The sequence below is a fragment of the Lepidochelys olivacea genome (assembly GCF_965140295.1).
Source record: "Lepidochelys olivacea isolate rLepOli2 genome assembly, chromosome: 7".
Classification (NCBI taxonomy): Eukaryota; Metazoa; Chordata; order Testudines; family Cheloniidae; genus Lepidochelys; species Lepidochelys olivacea.
Window position 1 is genome coordinate 80,687,748 of NC_140417.1, and position 24,652 is coordinate 80,712,399.

The window sequence follows — 24,652 nt, forward strand, 5'->3', positions numbered from 1 at the left end:
AGGGCTGCAGGAGGGCAGAATCCTCATGATATAAAACCTGCCCCAAAATCACTGGCAGTTCCTGCCATTCTCCCTCACTGTGGACACCTCTACATGTTATATAGAGAGGGCGTGCTGTGGCATAAAGATATTATCAGCATGCATTTTGGATGATCATTTTAGTGACAAAGCCACAACTGAATTATGCTGGTCATCCCAAATGAGTGCAATAGAATCACAGAGTCTTAGAAATATAGGGCTGGAAGGGCCCTCAAAAGGTCATCTAGTCCAGCATTCTCCACTGAAGCAGGACAAAGAATACCTAGACCATCCCTGTTCTTAAATACCTCCAATGGTGGGGATTCCACAACCTTCCTTGGAAGACTATTCCAAAGCTTAACTATTTTTAAAGTTAGAAATAATACCTAACCTAAATCTCCCTTGCTGAAGCTTAAGCTGATCACTTCTTGTCCTATCTTCAGTGGACAGAACAACTCATTAGTGTCCACTTTATAATAGCCCTTAATGTATTTGAAGACTTATCAGATCCCCCCCCAGTCTTATTTTCTCAAGACTAAATACACAGTTTTTTAAACCTTTCCTCATATGTTAGTTTTTCTAAACCTTTGATAATTTTAGTTCTCCTTTGGACTCTCTACAATTCATCTCTCTCTTTCCTAAAGTGAGGGACCCAAAACTGAATACAGTACTCCAGCTGATGCTTTGCCAGTGCTGAGTAGAGCAGGACAATTACCTCCTGTCTTACATACTACACTCTGGTTACTAGATCCTAGAGTGATAATTGTCTTTTTCACAACTGTATCATGTTGTTGGTTCATTTCAATTTGTGATCCATTATAACTCTCAGTTCCTTTTCAGCAGTAATACTGCCTAGCCAGTTATTCCCAATTTTGTATTTGTGCATTTAATTTTTCCTTTCAACATCAGTACTTTGCACTTGTCTTTACTGAATTTCATCTTACTGATTTCAGACCAAGTCTCCAATTTCTCAAGATCATTTTGAATTCTAATGCTGCCCTTCAAAGTGCTTGCAGCCCTCCCTCCTACCCCAGCTTGGTGTCATCTGCAAATTTTATGAGCATAATCTCTTCACCATTATCCAAGTCATTAATGAAAATATTTGTCTAGCACTGGATACAGAACAGATCCCTGCAGGACTCCAGTATATATGTCCCACCAGTTTGACAGTGAACCATTGATAACTATACTGCATACCATCTTTCAACCAGTTGTGCATCCATTTTATATTAATTTAATCTAGGCCATATTTCCTTAGTTTTCTTATGAGAGAATGTCACATGGGATTGCATCCAAAACCTTATTAAAATCAAGATGTATCACCATAAAATGTTTATATCATACAACACCATGATACAGTCCCATATGACACATACATTAGAGAAAAACAGTTTTTCAAATAGTTTAATGAGATTTTTTAGAAAGGTTATGTGACATATATATACCCTCACTGCTTGTAAAGCCTTAGCTACTATGGTTCTGATTCTTGGTTACACTAAGGCTCCTTTATGCCACTCTGGCAACTAAAAGGATTAACAAATTTACAGAGTCAGAAGATTCAGCTTATACAAAGCATGCTCTTTGGTGTTTTAATAGTCAACTAAAGTGAGGGACTAATGTCAACGATAGTTAAAGCATACAAGGTTCACAAACACAAAAAGAGAATGACATTAAGGAATGATAATTATATTGTCCAGGAACATGCCACTTATTCTGCTATTTTCATTAATATCAAAAGGTGAAAAAAGGAATGGCGTATATAAAAATAGGAACAGACGTAACTGTCAATGTGCTTATCAACAACATTGTTTACACAACCTGGAACCAAATACTAAGGGTCTCACTACTGACTGCATTTTAATATTGACTATTATAGAATTAAACTTGTTTTAGAAGAGTTATGGCCTTAAATTCAGAGACAGTATTCAATAGCATCTTCCTTTCCCAGTCAGGTACCACAAGAATTATGTCATCCAAAAAATGGCTTGAAATCATAGAAAGAGCTTTTGTAGCACAGCCGCTGACGACATTAACACCCTGGCCCCACTCCACTGCCAAACCCAAGTAGTTTTGCAATTTTCTAAAATCAAAAAGCAGCTTTGTGGTTTTAACTTACTCTTGTGCCTGCGCTTCTTTTGCTGTGATTAACGAGGCTCTGTCCAAGAATCTTCTGTGGTCCGAAGCAACCCTCTACCATTCATTTCAGTTCAGTTTGTAAAACTGTCATTTTATGTCCTCTGAATTCCACACGGATTTTTTCTGTGTTCCTGCACTGAACTATTTGAAACAATAACCCTCTGTGTCTTGTCCTGTTCCAGGCCCCTCAACCTCTACCAGCTGCAGTACCTCCTCAGCTTGCTCACACTGCAGCAGGAGCTTAGGCCAAAATACCTCCATGGACTGTTCAAAGAGGAAGCATTTCCCTGATTAACTTATAGCTCAGTTTCTGGAGAGCGCCAACAAGCAGATTCGAGTAACAAAGACAGAAGGACTTGTGGCTAGAGGAAAGGTATCCCGAAGTAGGAGGAAAGGCTCAAACTGGCTGCACAGCTTGACAACAGGGTTTCAGCACAGGAGTAGGCACTTGCTTTGCAGTTTCTGAAACATGAATGGGAGCTAAGGGAGGAGGACTGAGCTCAGCAGAAACAGCTGTTTGAGCAGCTCATATCACGAATGACCACAAGATAGCAGCTCCTGCTGCATCACTCACACGGCCTGACTCCTCTGTATGCTACCCTGTGCTGCAGTCCAGAAGCAGCTTGGAAGACTCCATGGCTGGGTAGCAAATATAATTGTGCCCCAGGAGTGGGGAGACAACCTCACCCCCTGCAACCCTACATATTGACCCCTCTCCTCTGTGGATGCCTCCACCCTCCTTCTAAAGTGCCAAGAACCTGGTAATTGGGGAGAGAAGAGAAAGGAGAAGGATGGAAAGGTGACGTGCCACAATAGGGGGTTTCTCTCGTGTACATGGTTTCACTGTTTGCACTTGTTCGCACACTTTCTGAAATATTTCAGTGTTGTCAAATTTTTTTCACACACAAAAAATCTGTCAAAAAAAAAATTGCCCAGCTCTAGCCAGGACCCATCTTTCCCCTCTATTGATCAAGCTGCCATGATCCAAACACCTCCCATCTGCCTTTCTTACTTCTCCTTCTGATGGATGTACAGGTTTCTGAGTCGATTCAGATAATCTTTGAAAACTTTGGATGCTTATCCAAACCTTTTTCTGAGCCTTGGTTGGAAATGTCACAGGAAGAGGATTAACAAAGAGATTTCATGTATCTCCCATTTCCAATTAAGCCAGAATAGTTTATCTCACAGGATTTCAAGGCTTCTGGCCATGACTAGAATTGGAATCAAGAAATGCAGAGGCCTACAAAAAAAGGGGAAAAATAGTTAACCCAGTTGTTCTGAACCTGAAAATGTGTTTAGGTCAAAGGGCTTACTGAAGACTCATAGTGGCTCTTATTAAATAAGATTCTCTTTGCCCACATCTAATTCTGCTTGGACATACTTGAAATGTATTGTAAAAGTCTATCTAGTAGAGAGAGCTGCTATGGAGAAGTAAGACAGAAATTATATTCAATATACTGAGTTATCCATATATTGAATATTAATAAAATCAATAGATGGGGCAGGTTAGTGTGAAGACTGGAGAAAAAGGGTGCACTTACGGACATTGTTCAATTTTACTGTATCAATAAAAATAGTTTAAAGCTTAGTGCAAATAGAAATATACTGCCAGTATTTAATTCCTCCTAACATGCAATCAAAAGGTCTGACACTGTAAGTAGTCCAGGTACAAAATTCCCACTGAACTCAATGGACATTCTACTATGGAGTATTTGCGAGACTAGACAAAAAAAGACATTACAGACACTGACAGCACATTAGACAATCAACCCCAACACACTTTTCCCCCATAAACGTGAAGCCAAAATGTGATCTCAGTGCTTCATGTAGCATTTTACTTCAGCTGGGAGTCATTATGATTTCTATTAAACCTGTTCTACACACCCCAAACCTTCACTTTGTTGGTTCCATCTGAAATAAGCCATTAAGTTTATAGTCATAGAAATGCCACCCACCTGCCTCAATAGGTAGGGAAACTCGATAGGACTGGTTGTGAAAGGGGATAGTCCCAGCAGACAGTGAGGAACTAATTAGGAGACATTTTCTGAGAGGGATACCGGATAGATTCTTGGCCAGTTTCAGAGGGAAGGGTGCTCATTGGTCAGATTTCCGCAGCTGTATTCAAAACTGGCTCCCCAAGAGGAGTGCTAGGTTTTATTCCCCAGATCTAGGGATATAATCTGGAATGGGGACCATGTGGAGCCTCTCAGCTCTGTTCTGGCAGCACCGCCCTACTGATTTGGAACTAGGAATGGAAATCTGGCCTGACAGATGCTGCAGGTCTAACCAATCGCTCATTGGGGTGGGGATGAGGGCGGGTGGGGGGGGGCAGGAAGAAACTTTTTCCTCCCATAGGCCCAGGGAGTTTTTTGCCTTCAAGCCACAGTGTTTTAAGAAGGAATGTGCTTAGTATCTATCTGAGGCATGCCCATGTAAGGTTATTATTTTTAAGAAACAGGAATGGCCCTAGCAAAAATATTTGCCTTTCCAGTAAAAAAATACATTAAAGGTGTTCTTTACTGTTTGCATGTCCCAGTCCCCATTTTGAACTCCACATCGGGGACACGGGAGGGGGAAGGGAGAGGAGAGTTGGAAGGGAGCCACGCCACTGGCATACAATTTGCCATTAGCAGATACACACTGCTAGCTGGAGCTTCTCATAACTTTTGCATTGGTTCATAGAGCTGAAATCCCTCCCATTACAGTATTAATGAACATTAATACGGATCCAGAAACTTACCAGGCTTAGGGGCAGCTTCAGTCTGGTATTTGTTTGCTGAAGGCTCCACAGTGGGCTCTTCCTTGGAGGGTGCATCAGCTCCTCTGAGTATGGACCCAGAATGTGCTGCTCCTGCCACAAAAACTGCTCTGGAACCAGTTTCAGCAACAGAGTAACTTCACTGTCCCCACTCGGTGCCTGCTGCTGGCTGTCATAAGCCCCCATGCTAGATTCTTGGGCCAGCAGGGCACCATCCCAACTGACCAGGTCATCCTTGGCTCCGTGCTGGGTGCAGTGCCCAGCACTGGTCAAACTCCTCATAAAACAGGCATGATTTTTTGCAAGTTGCCAGTGGTGCAGTTCTGGTTCCTGGTTCTCCAGTACTCACTCTTGAGTGGCTTAATCTGCTGCCTGCACTGGTCATGAGCACAATAAATTTGCAAAGCTGACAGCTTGTTCACTATTTGCTAGCATGCGTGGTCATTCCTGATACTCTTACTAAAGTCCACACTTTTGCTGGCCTTGCACCAGAGCTTTTCCAAAATCAGGCTGTACTCCCATTAATCGTCTTCGGTTTCCATTGCAAACACAGAAGGTTCTCTGATGGTGTGTTTGCAGCTCAGTGGTCAGAAGACAACAGATGAGTTAATATTGACTTACTAAGCTGCTGCAGTATACCAAGGGTGGTTGCTTTCATTTTCAATACAGTAGGTTCAAGATTCTTAGGATAAAGAGGACAAAGGAAGTTGACAGATGGGATTGTGGGATACTTTTTGGAGGACTTCCAGGACCTGAATCAAGTGGGTTGCACCTATATTGCAAAGCAATGAGGCTTGAACCTTGGGAGAATGCCTGACCTGGGCTCAGACCCTGCAGCCACACATGGTCCTGGGACCCTGTGTTAGCGTGCCTTGGGTTAGCGTGATTTGTATGTGGACAGAAGTGGGGTTAGGCTTGAGCCTGAATCAGAGCTCAGGTTTACATTGCAGTGTAGACATACCCTGAGATCAGACTTTGTGGCCCTCGCAGGCCAAGGTTTCTACCCTTCTGTACCCTTTGTCCCTCTTTTGGGGAGGAGGGTGCCAGGACTTAGAGTTAGGTGAGTTCTGGGGGGTAGGCTGAGCAGAGTCTACTCAGAATTACAGGTTACAGGGGAGGAGCCCTCTTACACTCACATTGGAACCTATTATTAAATGCCTGGTATAGCAAAGTATGGACAATGGGTGGGGAGCAGGCCTCTCCCTGTGTTAAAGTTTAATAAAATTGTGGCCTGCCGCTTAAATACATCCATGTGTCTGTCCTCATTTCGCCGCTGTGTCTGTATCAAGTGCTCTATGCCTTCTGTATTTTCAAGAAAAGTATCACATTTGACCACAACAGCTTCTAAGGCAAAGGGAATAAATCATTCTCTTTCCTTAGCTCATCCTAAGCCTGCTGACCACTCCAACTACACCCAACCAAACAAATTAATAAATCCATAGACCTCAGGGGTGATTTCACAAATATCAGTTACTTGTGTAACTACCATTGACAGTAATAGGAATAATTGAAAGTCAATGGGAGCTAAGTGCCTAACCATAATTTGTGCCTTTGAAAATCCCCATTTATCCTTTGCTTTATAAATACCTAGAGGCAAAGCCCAGCCTGTAATATGTGGCTGTGATGTTAGAAAGGAGAATGGAGGTCTGAATGCTTCTCACAAGCAGTAGAATCCCTAGCTAGGACTCAGGAGAGTGTCAGGAGACTAAGAGGAAGCCAGCTTCCATATCAGGTAACATAGCATCAGTGGCAGCTAGGGCACATATCTTGGTTCTCAGCCAGCTACCCCGTACACTGAAATCTGCAGCATGTTTGCTGGTTGTGTGTGTGCATGTGCTTAGTCGGGTGTGTAGTTCTTTTTCAAAAGTGAGCAGTAAGGTAACCCCTGCAGCATATCCTGCCCCATAAGTCTCTCTTCCCTCAATCCATTCAGGCCTCTTTGGGCAAGGGGGCTCTTGTAACAAATATGTATAATCCTGCTCCACACGTTCACCCTTGCATAGGTCCTTCATAGAAAACTAGGATTTCACCATTCATCTCTTACATAATTGTCCCTGGCTCTAATTTTTGCATGCACAGAATTGCCCAGTGCAGCCCAATACAAACAAACAATATTTCTCTTGGAATGATAAACTGTTCTCAATATGCTCAGCCTTTAGAGCCAATATTCATATTTGAACGTGAACACTGGCTCTGACCCAAAATCAGGCATGAATACAAATAGCAGTTTTTGTGTCCTGCCCCATTTAATATTGTTTTTCACTTTTTCTAAGATAATCATTTTTCTTTCCATGTTATCTATATTACACAGATAAGACCAATCTCTGGAAAAGGAAATTTTGTTTTGCTGTAAATGTGTTTTCTGCAAACTTTCTGCATTAGTTCATAAACCTGTTCTAGAAATATCCTGTCATTGGGTTCAAGTCAAAGAAAGAATGGACTGGTAGTAATAGCTTATATACATTTCTGGCAAGTCAAGGGATATAAACTTGTTTTTGTTTTACCAGGAAGGTGTTCCATGATTATTATTTAATTATTAGTATTTAAACTGTTAAAGATAACTTCACACTCAAAAGAGGTGAACTCCTTATATATCCTCCTAATACAGCTTTTCTCAATTTATCACCACATATCCAGAGAAAGGATAAACTGACTAAAAGAATAAATTTACAGAAGCTATATTTACACGCATGTGAACAAAATGTCAAGTCTCTCTCTACTCCAGATTGGGGCATTGGAATTAAGAAGCTGTGCTCTGATGGGGATGTTTAACAGAGCATCAACCATGGTAAAAGTCATAACTATATTAACCATATTGCCATGAAAAACAAAATGTTAGGAAAAAATATGAATTCAAACTTTCTTCCAGTTTTTCACTTTTTGCACATGGGCAGAGACTGAGAATATGGATGAGGAAGCAGGAGTCAGAAGGGAAAGAATGGGGATTTAATTGGAGCCAGCAGCCCTGCTGTTGGGCTCTATCAGTAGATCAGACCGCTGAGGGTATGTCTACACTACAGTTAGACACCCATAGCTAACCCATGCCTGCTGACTTGGGATCACAGAGCTTGGGCTAAGGGGCTGTTTAATTGTGGTGTAGACATTCTGGCTCCAGCTGCAGCCCAAGTTGGATCCTAGAGTCCAAGCCTGAACATCTACACCACAGGTGAACAGCCCTTTAGCCTGAGTCAGCTGGCATGGGCCAGCTGTGGGTTTTTAATTGCAGTGTAGACAAACCCTGAGAGCAACAAGAAGAAAAGGCGGAAGAATCACAAAGGCCTTAGAGAAGAGGATTTGACTCTCCCATAGAAGACAGGCTGGTTCTTCGTTCTCCTAAATTCTCGTGATTTTTCCTGTCCAACTCCTCTTAATGGACAATTATGCAGACCAGATCCCTTGTTTCATCTACCCGCGGGGCAGGGGCAGGGGCAGGGAAGGGGAGAGCAATAAGAAACCTCAAGAACCTAGAAGCAAAGGAACCCAACCTTTTCAACCCCACCCACTCCAACAGCTTAGTACTGCATATAGTACTGTTTTCTCTGGGAAATCCCAATCTTTTAACTTCTACATTTCCCCCATTTCTGAATAGTTTAGTTGCCATCTGTAAGAGGGTCCCAGTCTGTCCTAGAGCAACACCTGTAGAGAAACCCAAGAACCTTTGTAGTGAGAATCACTGTACACACAGTGTAAAATAGATGGATTAGGAAATGGATTAGGAAATTTTCTGCCAAATTTCTATCTCTGCAACATAAAAGGGGAATATTTCCCACGTGTGCCAATGTCATGTTTTTCACTATATACAAGAAAAGTTACATGTGATTGCTATGTAGAAGCTTCATCAATATTGGATTTTTACTGAGCCTGCAAAGCGTCTGTAAAAGAATTATTTAGTACAAAACAAAACAACTAGTAACAAGAAAAGTATCTCTTTTTTATTTGCAGCTACTATTTAATTATTTGCTATCTTAGTGATGACATTTATCTACATTAAACGTTCTTCAAAGAGATCCCCCACATTAAGTGTATGGAAGGCACATAATTCAGGAACTACTGTAATTATGTAAACAGCAATGCTATCTATCTGTTCTGGTGTAGATCCACAATGTATTTTTTATATGTGAGCAATATCAAGACATATGCTTATAGTCTCCATTTGAGTAACCGCATTGCTACCACAGTTCAGAATCACTCCTACTCATTGTAGCTGCAGTGCAGGACAGCTATGTAATATGAGTCTATATCTATGAATTCTAATGATATGAATATTTTTCCTCTGAGGGTGGAAAATTCTATATCTATTTTTCCACAGTATAATGTTCCTGTTCAAACCTGCAGCATTCTGGGGCCCCAAGGATTTTTTTAATTCAACCTTTTCAGATTTCAATTAAACTACCATGGTTCCCATCAAACAATTTAGTTTACACAAAGAAATGCCTACATGGCATAATGGTAAAAACAATCCACAGCTAATTTTGTCCCCCACAGGGATTCGAGCGTATAGGGGACATGCTGCATGCAGATCTCCTCCCTCCAGGTTCCATGGAGGCTGCAGGGATTCTCAGAGCATTCTTTCCCCCTTCGGAGGGTTTTTTCTGATAACAAATGATCTGGGCCATTATTAAAGCCCATGGACCTAATTGTGCTGCTCTTAGTCCTTACTCAGGTAAAATATTCATTGCTTTCACTAGGAATGTTGCTTTAGTAAGAGAAGAATAAATTCTGCAGTATTAATAAATTATTAATAATTAGTATTTGGCATATGTACATCTGTTTTATTTTATTTTATTTTATGTTGTTGTTTTAATTGGAAGTGCTCCACAATCATTAATAATTCATACTCAAAACATCAAGTGACCAAAGAGATTGAAGTGTTCTCCAACTGGTTTTTGAATGTTATAATTCTTGATCTCTGATTTGTGTCCATTTATTCTTTTACGTAGAGACTGTCCAGTTTGGCCAATGTACATGGCAGAGGGGCATTGCTGGCACATGATGGCATATATCACATTGGTAGATGTACAGGTGAACGAGCCTCTGATAGCGTGGCTGATGTGATTAGGCCCTATGATGGTGTCCCCTGAATGGATATGTGGACACAGTTGGCAACAGGCTTTGTTGCAAGGATAGATCTCTTTTGTCACTCAATAACAGACCTAAAAGTGGCAATTCTTCAACAAAAAGACTTCAGAAACAGACTCCAATGAGAGACTGCTGAATTGGAATTAATTTGCAAACTGGATACAATTAATTTAGGCTTGAATAAAGACTGGGAGTGGATGTGCCATTACACAAAGTAAAACTATTTCCCCATGTTTATTCCCCGCCTGCTTCTGTTCCTCACACCTTCTTGTCAACTGCTGGAAATGGCCCATCTTGATTATCACTACTAAGCCCCCCCCCCACCCCCAGCTCTCCTGCTGGTAATAGCTCACCTTACCTGATCCCTCTTGTTACAGTGTGTATGGTAACACCCATTGTTCATGTCCTCTGTGCATATAAAATCTCCCCACCGTATTTTCCACTACATGCATCCGATGAAGTGAGCTGTAGCTCACGAAAGCTCATGCTCAAATAAATTTGTTAGTCTAAGGTGCCACAAGTACTCCTTTTCTTTTTGCGGATACAGACTAACACAGCTGCTACTCTGAAACCTGAGAGAAGAACAGATCCCTTGATCTTGTAACAGGAAATACTGTTAATCTTTGGTCTTTAGTGGCCCATTTCAACTACAGTAATCTTTCAAACATGTTAAAAGAGAAGAACCTTAAAGGTGTTGCATCAGCTGTACTATTCTTTAAAGATCTAACCTTCTTGAATTAACAGACTCAAGGCTGATGCACTTCTATCCTATACATAGAAACCTGTATAGTTCTTTTAATAGAGGAAATATAATTTCTCAATTTTACTTTCAGTTTACTTCAACAGGATAATATACTCAAACTGAATCCTTCAAATATACTAAACGCATGTTTGGTCCTTTACATGAATATTCTTGGTGAAAATGTACTTGCTATTTTGCTGCTTGTCATTTATCCTCCCAAAAGAAAAGCCCAATAATTCTTGGGTGGAGACAATCAGCAGATCCCAAACCCATGTGCATTAAGAATAAAAAAATATCAAATTATATAAAAGTTACAAATAAAAATAAAAATATGTATTTGTTATAGTGGGCAAAGAGAATCCACAATTAGGCTTTGGGATTGGCATAGTTTATCCAACCCGGTTAATTTCTAGCAATATCTCTAGCAAAGTATGCTTTTCCAAATTATTTAATGCTGTCAGTCTATACAGTTTATTAGTTACTCTTTAGTTTCAATCTCTTACAAACAGTAAAAAGAGAATAATGGAATAGTTTCCCTTTGAATTACTGTTTTAGCCTGAATTTTTAGGAGTGAATGAGCCTATATATTGAGTTTATGCTAGATATGGGTTACACACAATGCCTTGTGATGGGAATTAATTGAAAAAATCATACCTGTGGGCACAAAGTCTCTATGTGATTAGCTGCCATTTGGACAATTTTAATTCCATCTTCATTAGTTGATAGTGAACAAGCAAGATTAGCCACCTTAAAGAAAAAAGTATTTTAAGTATGCATTCATTTTCATAAAAATAAATTGCACAGAAATAAATATTGTGTTGCTAAACTGAAAGAAATCCATGCAAGAAGCCTTACTTTGATAAGTTAATTTGGCAAAGAACATTCTGGAACAATGACACTGTGACTATGGGAGAAAAGGGGTGGGGGGGAAAAAGTAAGTAGAAACAAGAAGAAATCTTATGAACCTTTCCTGATTAGGGTCCGATGCACACTGGCAACGGAGTACTGGATTTTTCTCTAGAATGAGTGCCGGGGAGAACATTTGTCCCCAGTGCCATTGGGAAGCTTGAAATTGCATGAGGTTTTAGTTTTATTATTTCTTAGAGGCTTCTGTTTATGTTGCCATCCCATTTTTTTCTGCTTGCAGATTCCTAAACATTAAACAACATTACTCTTGATCTGGCATGGTGTGAATAGGTGGAGTAGTCTGTTTGACAGACACAGTGGACTAAGTTCTGTCTACACACAGTTTTTGTATTAATATAACTACTTCAGTGTGGGGAAGCACTAATTTTTACCAGAATAGTTACACCAGTAATTCCTAGTGCAGACATGGTTATATCAGTATAAAGGTGCCTTATACCAGTATAGTTTGTTTATTTTACTATTTGGCATAGGGCAAATGCAGCCTCCTCTTCCATGGGTGGTTCTCCAGAGGTTTGACTGCCCAAGAGGTGTGGTTGGATGTGAGAGAAGAAGGGGCACACCCGCTCCTGCTGTGCATGGCAGCACACAAAAGTGGTAAGTGGAGGCTAGGCATGGGGACAGATGGAGCTGCGGGATCTGCAACAGCATGGATCCTCCCATCCCCAGCCTTTAGACGTCACAAAAGCTCCCCACATCAGCTATTTCACCCATTAGGCTGCAGTTATCTCCACAAAATGGCTTTGTTTCATATGCATCTGTCCAACGTCCACCCTGGCTACTGGGGCCAGGGCCTGGGCTATGAAATGTGGCCTATGCAATGCTTTAAATACCCGTAATAAATATGACCCTTTAGTATATAGCAGGGGTGGCCAACCTGTGGCTCCGGAGCCACATGTGGCTATTCAGACGTTAATATGCGGCTCCTTGTACAGGCACCGACTCTGGGGCTGGAGCTACAGGCACCAACTTTCCAACGTGCCGGAGGGGTGCTCACGGCTCAACCCCTGGCTCTGCCCCCACTCCACCCCTTCCCGCCCCCTCCCCCGAGCCTCCTGCTTGCCATGAAATAGCTGAGTGCAAGGTGCAGGGAGGGAGCAGGAGGTGCTGATCAGTGGGGCTGCCAGTGGGTGGGGGGCGCTGGGAGCAGGGGGGAGTGGATGGGGGCTGCTGACGTATTACTGTGGCTCTTTGGCAATGTACATTGGTAAATTCTGGCTCCTTCTCAGGCTCAGGTTGGCCACCCCGATATATAGTAATGTTTAACATTTACACAGTGCTTTACATATTGCAAATGATGTAAAAATATTAATTTCATCTTCATTTACCAACTTCCTGGGATATTATTTCTATAGAAGATGAGTAAATTAATCATGTTCTATTGCCACCGGCTATTATTATCCTAATTTTACAATTAGAAAAAAACAAACAAAAGTTAATTAATTTGTCCAAGGTCACATAAACAGCCTTGTCAGTCTAAGCATTCAAAAATCATCAGTAAGGCTTCCAGAATAATGAGATTGGTTTAAAAATCATGATTTTTTAAACATAATAATTGTTGGGTTCTTTTCATTTGCCTTTGGGTTTCTGAGTTTTTAAGGATCATGTTTTCAAGCTTCCTTCCACAATGAGATCTAGAAACTTAATATTTTACAAAATGAAAGCTGAGACATTAAGAAAAACACTCAAAATCACAAGACCTGCAAATCACAGGAGTTGGCGACAATGCTAAGAGTTAATGTCATAACTGGAGTTGCAATTCCTGCATTCCAGTCTCATCCTCAGTGTACTATACAGGGCTTCCATTTAGCTAAAATATTGTGTACATAATACACAATTGCTAAAAAAGGTTCTATGAAAACATCATGGATAGTTCTTTAAACACATCTGCTCAATGTGCAGCTAGAGTCAAAAAAGCTAACAGAATGTTAGGAACCATTAGGAAAGAGATAGATAATAAAACAGAAAATATCATAATGCCACTATATAAATCCACAGTATGCCCATACCTTGAATACTGCAAGCAGTTATGGTTGCCCAATCTCAAAAAAGATATATTTCAACTGGAAAAAGTACAGAGCCGGGCAACAGAAATGTTTAACATATGAAACAGCTTCCATATGAGGAGAGATTAAAAAAACTGGAACTGTTCATCTCAGAAAAAGAGATGACTAATGGGGGATATGATAGCAGTCTACAAAATAATGAATCATGAGAAGACAGTGCATAAGGAAGTGTTATTTACCCCTTGACATAACAAAAAAGCCAGGGGTCACCCAATTAAATTAATAGGCAGCAGATTTAAAACAAACAACAGGAAGTACTTCTTCACATGTTGCATAACCTGCGGAACTTGTTGTCAGTGGAAATTGTAAAGGCCAATAGTATAACTGGGTTTTTCCACTGAATGCATCCAATGAAGTGAGCTGTAGCTCACGAAAGCTTATGCTCAAATAAATTTGTTAGTCTCTAAGGTGCCACAAGTACTCTTTTCTTTTTGGGCTAAAAAAAGAATTATATAAGTTCATGGAGGATAGGTCCATCCATGGCTATTAGCCAAGATGGTCAGGGAAGCAACATTATACACTGAGTGTCCGTAAACCTCTGACTGCCAGAAACTGGGACTGGACAATGGGGGATGGATTGCCCTGTTTTGTTCATTCCATCTGAAGCATTTGGCCCAAGCCACTGCCAGAAAACAGGGTACTGGGCCTGATGAACCATTGGTCTGACTCACTATCACCATTCTTATGTTCTTAGGTATAGGTAGCATCATAAAAATTAGTAGATACTTCATTAATTCTAAAAAAGGGCTCACTTTAAAAAGTTGTTTTCCCTTGTTGGTTTGAAGTCAGGATTCCTTTGCAGTCGTGTTTGACAACTAATAAGTGTAATTATATACTGTTTTTAAAAATAATTGACTTTTTGTTTGCCACGCACATTGAACTGCCTATGTGGGTAATGTAACCACTTTTCAAGTATATTACATTCACTTGCTCTGCATTAATATACCATCACATGTAAAGAAACATTCAAAAAGGTTAAGTGCAAAAATTATAGATCTTTTCGTAAAGCAATAAAAAAAATACAATAAAAAACCAATGAGATTTTCCTTCAAATTAAAATAAATCATCTTAGCATCATTTCCACTCTGCTACATGGTCCTACGTGTTTCCAGTTTCATTTCATAGTCTACAGGAAAGTTAAGAAAACTATGTTCAATATAGGATCCATCATGATCACATGTCTGGTGGGGAAATCTTCACAGCTTTTAAAGCTGCAAGCCTCAATTCCCTGATACAGCCAAGGACTGCACAATGTGAGTCTGGATGGGAGATGGGAGGTGCAAAAGTATCTTCAAGTAAGTTTTTGCCCCCTTCCCCAATTTGTGGGGGGTCACTGATGTCCAGGCATAAATTTGATCAGCCTGAAAGCTGACTCAATCTGTGCCAGTGGGCAGCAGTTACTATGGACCATAACAGCAGCTAAGAATCATTCAAGCACATGTTACCATGGCCATACTCATCTCACTATGCAAAAGGCCAGAAAGGAATGTCTGGCTTTCCTGTAGATGTCTCTGTGCTTCCTCTGGGCCCAAGGATGCTGATAAACATTCTTATAATTTGGTTTGAGAATGACCTCGAGAGCCAGAAAGATTCTCATTTATCTGGAATTCAGGTACCAACACATTTTAACATCATATTTGACACAGAATATTTTATGGTCATGTGCTTCCTCTGTTGGCTCTTCAGTCACAACAAACATTTCCCTTGAATTGGGCAAATTCATGACATCTTCCATAATGATGATAAAGCATAAATAAGGAATAAGGAAATAAACCACAAGGAACTATATAGGCTTGTGTTCCACTAGGAACAGAAAAATATGACTGTTTCGCATGTGGAAAAGGATAAAAATCACAGGACAAGAACATATTTTGTAAGAGTTTAAGGGGGTTTCACAGCCAAAGGTATTTAAAAACAATCAAGTACTAGAGAAAATAGTTGTGTTCCTTCAGAGATCAACTATTTTATTGCTTTACAACTTTTCTGCTGGGTAATTGTGATTCCTGTCAATGGAGCTATACCAAAGGTGAATTTTGCACTTCATCATTCATTTTGACTAACACTAAGAAATCTATTACATTTCTTTTTAGCAAAATGGGTAGACATGTCTATGACTCATGCTAGGATAGCACAACTTCAGTCTGTACAAACAAGTAAAACTACACTTTTACACTACAGCTTGCCAGTTTCTATTGAATGTGACTAGATTAACAGCAGCACTCCACCCTACGAGACAAGGAGTCAAGGATCTGGTGAATCTTCATCATTGTATACTAGCCTTAAACATTGACACACTGGCCCCCAGAGAGTCCATCCCTCCCTCCCCTTTGTCCACAGAGATCTCCTTGTTCTTTTGTGACACCCCATGCCACATGAAGAGACAGACTCCTAAGCCAATGGTAGAAAACAAAGGCTGGTAGAAAACAGGCAGATGGAAGTACCAAGAATTTATCCAAGCCTATGGTGAGGCTGTAATACAGGTCAGGAAAACCTTCCAATCAGCCTCTGTTGATGCTGTTAAATTTTGCTCCAAGAAGCTAAGCAGGGGGTGAACTATTTCATCCATCCTGAATGCCTATAGCTCACAGAAGAACTATGCACCAAGCATTGTGAAGAACTATCATCTTCCTTTCCACACACAAGCATGAAGGTTTCTCAAACAGCATGGATCCGCTCCTAATATACCCGCCAATAAATGCCTGCTTTCCCTGAGTTCGGTAACTTCTTCAGGAGAAGGAGAGAGAGAATTAATCATACATGACAGATATTAGTCATATCACTTCATGCTCTGCTGGAGGCATTCAGATACTAAGGTGATGTGGGTAGTATAAACACACAAACAGAATAGAATAGTGCAGTATTACCCATAGGTATAACCCGCTCCTTAAATCTGATTGATTTTTAGAAAACAAAGGAACTAAAAAACAATATTCTTCAATGTTCAGTCTCTGTGAACAAAATGATGCATTAATACATATTTGTTTTATATTTGCTACCTGAAATGAAGCTCCTTATGTGCACTTGAATCTGCTGTTTCATACGCACCACTGATTTAAAACCAAACTTCTATATTTCCTGCTTTTTTGTCACTTTATAATTCAATGAGCCACCAATTTCTCCATGCTAGAAATGGTTCAAAAAGGAGCAGAAAGAGCTATCTGTTTAAAATATATGCCAGTCAATGTGAAGCAATCTTACAGTGTGAGAGTGTGCAAAAGTCACACACACACACACACACACACACACAAACAACAAAATGAGCCTGTGACTGTGCATGCATGTCTACAATGGATGAGCAGGAAAAGAAACATGACACTGTTCTGTGATGTTCATCTGCCACATTAGTTTGCGGATGACTAAACTTTAAAGTCAATGCTACTTCCTTCACCAGTGTGGTCACCAAGCTCAGCAAGGCTTGGTGGGTAGCTGGCAGTTTTCAAGTTTTACGTTCACTTAAATTGCTGATTTGAGAGCTCTTGAACTGTTCCCAGTTCAGCTTTTTTAAACACCAAGCTCTGAGACTGCAATCCCATCACCCCCCACCCTTGACTCACCCTCTAACTAATACGTAATTAAACTACAAGTGTAAAACACATATTTTCAAGTTGTTCTCTTTGCAATAGCTAATCTATAAAAAACAAAATAAAACAAAAACAGAGTGGACATGGTGGGTATGATTTTAATTAGAATAATGCCGTTCTTGCTGTTTTATGTGCTATCAACTATATAAAATGTAATAAAGAAATCAATAGTTTAAGCAGAACAATGAAACATGTACTGAATAAACAATAAAAAGAAAAGGAGGACTTGTGGCACCTTAAAGACTAACCAATTTATTTGAGCATTAGCTTTCGTGAGCTACAGCTCACTTCGTCGGATGCATTCGATGAAGTGAGCTGTAGCTCACGAAAGCTTATGCTCAAATAAATTCGTTAGTCTCTAAAGTGCCACAAGTACTCCTTTTCTTTTTGCGGATACAGACTAACACGGCTGCTACTCTGAAACCTGAATAAACAATAGTAAACAATAATAAAATTTTTGTATTGTTTTGTACAAAGTGGTTTGCTCTTAAGAACAAAAATCACTACATATTATACTATGACTGACTGAAAGATGGAAAAAAATCACACAATCAAAATCATAAATATATCGTAATCCTAATATCTGTGACTACAGATTCATTAACTATATCATGAAAAAAGGGGGAAACAGTGTTTCCCCTTGTCTTCTGATTTAACGCTTTATACTTATTCACCCCAAAGTAATTCAGACTCGCCATACAGAGCGGGAATGGTATGTAATCACACATTGCCCCTATCCAGCCCATATAAGACTCTGGATAAAATTCTGGCTCCAGTGAAGTCACTGAGAGTTTTGCCATTGAATTCAATGGAAAGTCAGGCTTTTACCTTGTCAGGTACAGAAGCTCCAGAAGGCTGCTTATATTGACTTCACACTGGACTAGCATATCATAAGAAAGTCCACCTCATGCTCAAGGGCAGGGAAAAATCAAACTTAGTCATTGCACAGCAGGCAGAAGCAGTACTGCTTGAAACAATGGGCAGCTTATGTAAATATGCTCCAAGTCCCTTAAGGAGCCCCCATTGTAAGGTGGGGTTTTTTTGGCTCTCTGCCACTAAACCTGTGCTGGGAGCATGAATTATGACAATCCTAATGATGCAGTAACTCTTTGTGTATGTCTACACTATGAGCTAGGGATGTGATTCCTAGCTCAAGTAGACATTCTCATACTAGCTCTCATCTGAGCTATTATTATATTAAAAGAGAGTTTTGCAAATTACTTCAATAACACCAGGATTTAGCCCCACATAATTCCTTTCCCTCCTTACAGTTAAGATTCTGCAGATAATTGAAGGAGGTTATCAAGTCCTCAGTTGTCTCTCAGACAAACTACACTTGCCACTTTTAAACTTTCCACATACAGTAAGAGAATCTGATAATTCTGATAATTTTTTGTTTATTTGAAACCAAGGACAAGGCAAAAGAAGCAAAGTATTGTCCATAAAAATTAACTCAATGTTTAATTAATTTGCTTTGATACTTTTGTGTTTGCTTTCCACGAACATTCAAGGGATCAAGTGTTGTTCAAACAATTGAAATGAAACAAGAAGTCATTTTGACTTTGACTTATTGAAACTGACAAGTTCCCATTAAGCATTTTAATTTTGACAGAATGGTATTTTCCAGCAGAAAACTGTTAAAACATTTTCAACCAGCTGTAGCCCCAAAGACATTTACCTTCCAACTTGATATCATTGTTGCTTATCATAACCCTTTGTTTATGGTCCTTTGGCCAATTTTCAGTCCACATTTCATTATTCCTATCCAAGGAGATTTTAATTAAGTTTCCAAGTATGATTTGATGAGATAGCATCAAGTGTTTTAGTAAAATCCATATATACTGCATCTACCGTACTCCCTTCATCCATTAATTTTGTAATTCTATCAAAAAAGCAATCAGGTTTGTCTGGAAAGATTTATTGTTAATAAATCCATTCTGCTTATATCTCATGGTTCCATTATCCTCTAGATATTTAGTTATTTTTTCTGTAAATATTTCTTCCATTTGTTTAGAGAAACAAATTAGACTTACAGGATGCTGACTGTCACCGTCACTTTTATTTCCCTCCTCCCCCCACCTCAAGCACTACTGCTTGCTTTTTTTTATCATTCCTATACTTCCCAATTCTCCATGATTTTTCACCACCAATCATCAGTGGTACTGCAAATCAGATAACTAACTAATTCCTTTCATGCTTTCATGTCCTATGCTGCATGTCATCCAAATAGGCAGATCTGAATATGGTCAAATGTTCCAAATATTCCACATGCCCACTATCATCAAAGAGAAGTTGAAACCACACAGAAATCTTTGAAATTTATTATATTTTGAAATAAATGTGCTTCTGGTCTGTGCCATTTTGCAGTAGAACAATTCTTCACTACTCCTCATACCCATACTTCATACATAAAAGAAGGTCATCTCTCAGCAAAGATCAAGGGCTAGATCTTGAGCTGATGTAAATCAGCATAGCTCCATTGACATCAATGGAGCTGTGCTACTAGTGTGTACCACGGTGTCAATGGAGTATACACGAGATGGGAATCTGGCCCTTAATTTCAGAAAGTTGCAGTGAGCTCTCATATTGTTAACATGCTCCAGCCTCTACCTTTCCTCTGAGAACACATAAATGCTTAAAATTCATGCTGCCATTTTCTCTGTATTGTGGAAATACAAGACCTCTCTCCACAGGGCAGGGAATAATATTAATAGAGAGAGACAATATTCTATTTGATTCATCTGCTTATGGTGTGCCTGTTTACCATGTGCCTAAAACTGCTGGGAACCATGCCAACATCTGGTATGTGTCTGCCATTTTTGTCCCCACTTCACCAAACACCTGCACTAAACCCTTGGAGACCTCTAAGCATAGCAATCATCTAGAAGGGCTTGTGTGTCTTCAACGAGATGGAAAGGTGTCATTTCCCCCTTTCTGCTAATGTTGAGCCCTCTATACCATTTTTACTTCTTTTTGTCCATCACTGAACTATGCAGCAAAGAGGAGTGTCTGGCTTGCAGAGAATGTCAAGTTTGAAATTTAAATATGCTCTCAAATAAAAGATCACATCAGTCAGCAGCAAACTTATTTACTGTGTTTTCTTCAGAAACAGAATGATTTAAGATCGAGCTGCCATAACATCATTTCCAAGATAGACTATTAAGGTGAACTATTTATTCTGTGCCAAAGCCACACAGAATAACTCTGCTGACTAACTCGAACAAAGATCATTATGACTCTTTTTTAAATAAAAACTCTAGACAACTTGTTATCAATTGTATTAAAATTTGCCTGATGTAGATTCAATAAACTGTTATTTTTACCCTTATAATGAAAACAAAAACAATACACTGTATTTCTAGGTGGGAGAAAGGAGGTAAGAAAATGTGATGTGCTCTAGCAGATGTAAAGGTGTCTGGCAAAACAGCAATATTCTGCATTGTTGCTCCAGAGATGAAAATGTTTTAAGATATAAGCTAGGGATATTATTACTTCTAAGGAGCAGGTTTTTCACTCCTTGTAGTTATTCAATAAACAGAGAAAACCTACAGCAGACCAGATGATATATCAATTTTGACTAGAGCCACAAAAATCAACAATGCTGGTCTCAGAGAATAAGTTTAATATTAGTAAGATTATGTTTCCCTATTCAGAGGCAGGAGCCATTTGAGGCTATAAAGTGAATTTACAAAGTATGTACATTTTGGTAATAAGTAGATAAACATATCTAATAAAAGTTAAAAAAAAACATGTATTTTAAATTTTACTTTGAGACCAACACTCACATTCTATTTGTTAGATATTGTTGGCACAAACTCCTAATATAGCCCAGTATGATTGCTATAGGAAAGTAGCATTTTCCTGCACATAAATATTAGGCTCCCACCTTTCGGAAACTTCACTGTGTTTTTTTCACAAGAAAATCAATCAGAAAATTACACTGCACATCGATTGACAGAAGCCGGTTGTGTCATCAAATGCAGCTGTATTTGAAACCCTGCCAAAAAGTTTGGTATTTGGCACACCTCCCTCTTTTCAATTTGTTACAATGCACTTAACCTATCACTGTTGCTCAGTGTACTATAACTACAGTATAAGCTACTTACTATTGTGTACCACAGACATTCAAGCATGGTCTTTAAAAGAAATATTTTCAAATTCTATGAATTTGACTTCTGGTCAGTCATTTCTTAAAATGTATATGATAAACAAACCTACCTGAATTTTTAAAACCTAATATCATGAAGTTTGTCCTGTATATACATCCTGAAAACACAATATGCTGGATATACTGTCACTAACATCATATTTTGTTAATTTAACAAACCACTAACTCGATGACTGTGGCTTGGGAGGGACCAAGACAGCTCCTCTCAGGGTCAGGGCACTACTGTTCTATGTGCTGTACAAAGAGTAAAAGATGGCCCATGACTTGAAGAGCTTACAATTCCCCAGGCTCTGTTTTCTGTGATGGCCAGCAGAGACTGACTTCAAAGCCCAAATACATCTGTACAGTGAAATACCATTGTTTAATATGGCTGGCATTGCAGCACCAAAGCATTTGGGTTGAAAGGGAACTGTAGTCAATTATCTTGGCCACACAGTCTCAAACTGTGGGCTCTGGCTCACAGGGGTCCGATGGCTGCAGGAGAGCCAGTAAGTGGCAGACTTTCTGGTGAGTTTCCTGCATCAACTGTGCATGAGGACAGCTTGGGCTGCTCAAATAGGGGAGGGTAAATACAGCAGCAAAGTATTACTTTGTTTCTTGCAATGCCACAGGTATGAGGGATGGTTTGTGATTAATGCACAAGACTCGGACTCAGGAGATCTGGATTGCTGGTGCTGACATGGACTTTGTGTAACCTTAGACAAATCATTTATTAGCTCTAGTGGATCTGTTCCCTATCTGTAAAATGGAGATATTAATACCCTTTCTCCCATCGTTCATCTTCTTTTTTGATTTTGATCATAAATTATTTGTAGCAGAGACTCTCTCTTATTACATGTATGTACAGTACCTGATATAATAGGGCTCTGATTTCAGTTGGGACCTCCATGTGCTTCTGTAATACAAAAGCCTTTAAGAGTACTGTAAGAGTACACCGCAACTGGGGAGTGAGGTTTCAGCACATGTAACCCTACACTACGTAGCTTTGATCGTGCTAACTAGATAAAAATAGCAGTGAAGCTATGGCAGCACAAGTGGCAGCTTGGTCTAGCTGCTCAAGTATAAGCACAGCTGGGACTTTCAGTATGTACAAAGCACCTAACTCATGCTGCCAACCTTTGCTGCTGCAGTTTCACGGCTAGTTCAGCCATTCCCTCTGACTGTTGGTTGAGGAACTCCCATTGCATTCACTGTAGATTTACAGGCCACACATCACATCTGTGCTAGACCCAGGATTCGAATCTAGTTCTCCTGTGTCTACACCTGATAAAGACGACTATGCTCCCAAACCTAGTAACTGGATTTCTGCATTTAGTTCTCTAATGACAACTCTAGACTACAATCAGTACAAACCCAATAGTGAGTGATAAGCTTGTTACCACTTATCTATCATCTCCCAAAGCTTGTGCAACAGATTACATGCTATATGGAATCTGTGAAGCCTGCACAGTGTGACATCCAGATGGATGCATCTGCCTTACTATTCTTCCCGCTGCCTGTCAAAATTTATTTGCAGAAAACTGATACAGCTGATGCTCACACTGATGTAGAATTAATGCTCTGATAACTGATTTGTATATTTGTTGGTTATGAATTGAACTATATTTCTTACACATCTTCCCAAGTCAACAAATTAAAGTGACAGTAAACTGAAAGATTCTCATGACTGGCCTGGACAGTTTTGATGGAAGAATTAAGAAACTAATTTATTTTTTTTAATATTTGTAATTACTGTATTTTTCATACACCTAGAAGATAGGCACATTTTTCAAATCTGCATAAATGAAGGCAGTGGGCCACGTGCTGGGTATCCCTGTGAGGTTAGTCAATATTATCCTTGTGTTATTGATGGGCAAACAGAGAGAGGTAAAGCAAGTTGACTGAAGGGTACTGTGAATTAGGCATTGGCCTATTAGATAACTTGGGCCAAGATTTTCAGATTTGGTTGTCTAAAGTTAGGCACCAACATATGTGACCTGATTTTTAGCAATACTCTGCACCCAAAAACAAATACAGAACTCAAAACAGCCTGACTATATTCTACACAAACAAGCCAAAACAATTCATGAAGGAAGAGATTAATCATGAGAAACTGTAATCCAAAAGGAATTTTGTCCAGAAGAGTTACGAACAGCTGAAAAAGGGACAAAAGGGGCTTATAATTTGCTTTTCAATCTTAACTACAGTGATCATCACAGCTCTGGCTATAAATCATATACACAAAACATGCTGTGTAGAGTGTACGGTTTTATCTACTGTAAATGCGGGTTTTCATTCCCAGGGCTCCAAACTGGTACACTACATGCAGTAATTTGAAAAACAATAAAGTTAGTCTCTGCACAGTCTTTGATTCTGTTTTTTTGTTACAGCTTATCGATGATGCATGTGTCTTCTATAATATGTTCATCATGTTCTTTTTGCTTCTATTTTTAAACAACTTTTATATACATAAGGATTTTTGTAAAGACAATATGTGATGATACATTTTATTCATATATTAAAAGGTCAAGGGAACCAGGAAAGTTACTAATAAATAATAATTCTCCATTTTTTTTTCCTTTTTCTTTTTCTCTCTCTCTTTTTTTTTTTTAAAGGAAAAGGCTGCATTGATGTATACAAAACTGCTATTCATCAATGCGTTATGTGTATTTATGAATACTATGTGCATTTTTACAGGGCTTAATAAAATTTATGTAGACAGGAATATTTGGTTTATAGTGGAAAACTATATTCCCTTGGATTGAAAAAACTGACCTCCAGTGGGCAATGAAATAATATTACAATGTTGCTTGTTTTTCAACTCATTTTCACAGTAAAACTCAACTTCATCCAAGATTTTATATATATATAAAGTACTGAGCCATTTTTAAGCCATTGCCAAAGCTCACACAGTTATTTCTGTATATAGCTGGTAAAATACTTTAGGATCTGTAAGCCTGAAAGTTATAATATCATTGCAATTTGTATTATAATTTGTTATTTTCATAAGCCTGAGGTTAGAAAAAAAATATTCAAAAGATATTGAACACAGATATTTACCCTCTCTCTCTAAAACTTTGGTTTCTGCCATCTGTTGGGATTCCCTCCGAGACCTTTTCCAGTTGGCTTATCAAATGCACCTCATCCAGTTCTGGGGGAACACTTTATCCAGGTCTCTGGAATCCAAGAAATCAATTCAAC

General features: G+C 39.3%; 1 protein-coding gene across 1 annotated transcript in view; it reads right to left on the bottom strand.

Annotated features, from left to right (window-relative positions):
- The window catches only part of CTNNA3 (catenin alpha 3), a 928,050-nt gene that overhangs the window by 312,769 nt on the left and 590,629 nt on the right, over positions 1-24,652 (bottom strand). Inside the window, exon 10 of the mRNA XM_084634510.1 lies at positions 11,388-11,480. Coding sequence (XP_084490636.1) covers positions 11,388-11,480 — 93 coding nt within the window. The remainder of the gene's footprint in view (positions 1-11,387; positions 11,481-24,652) is intronic.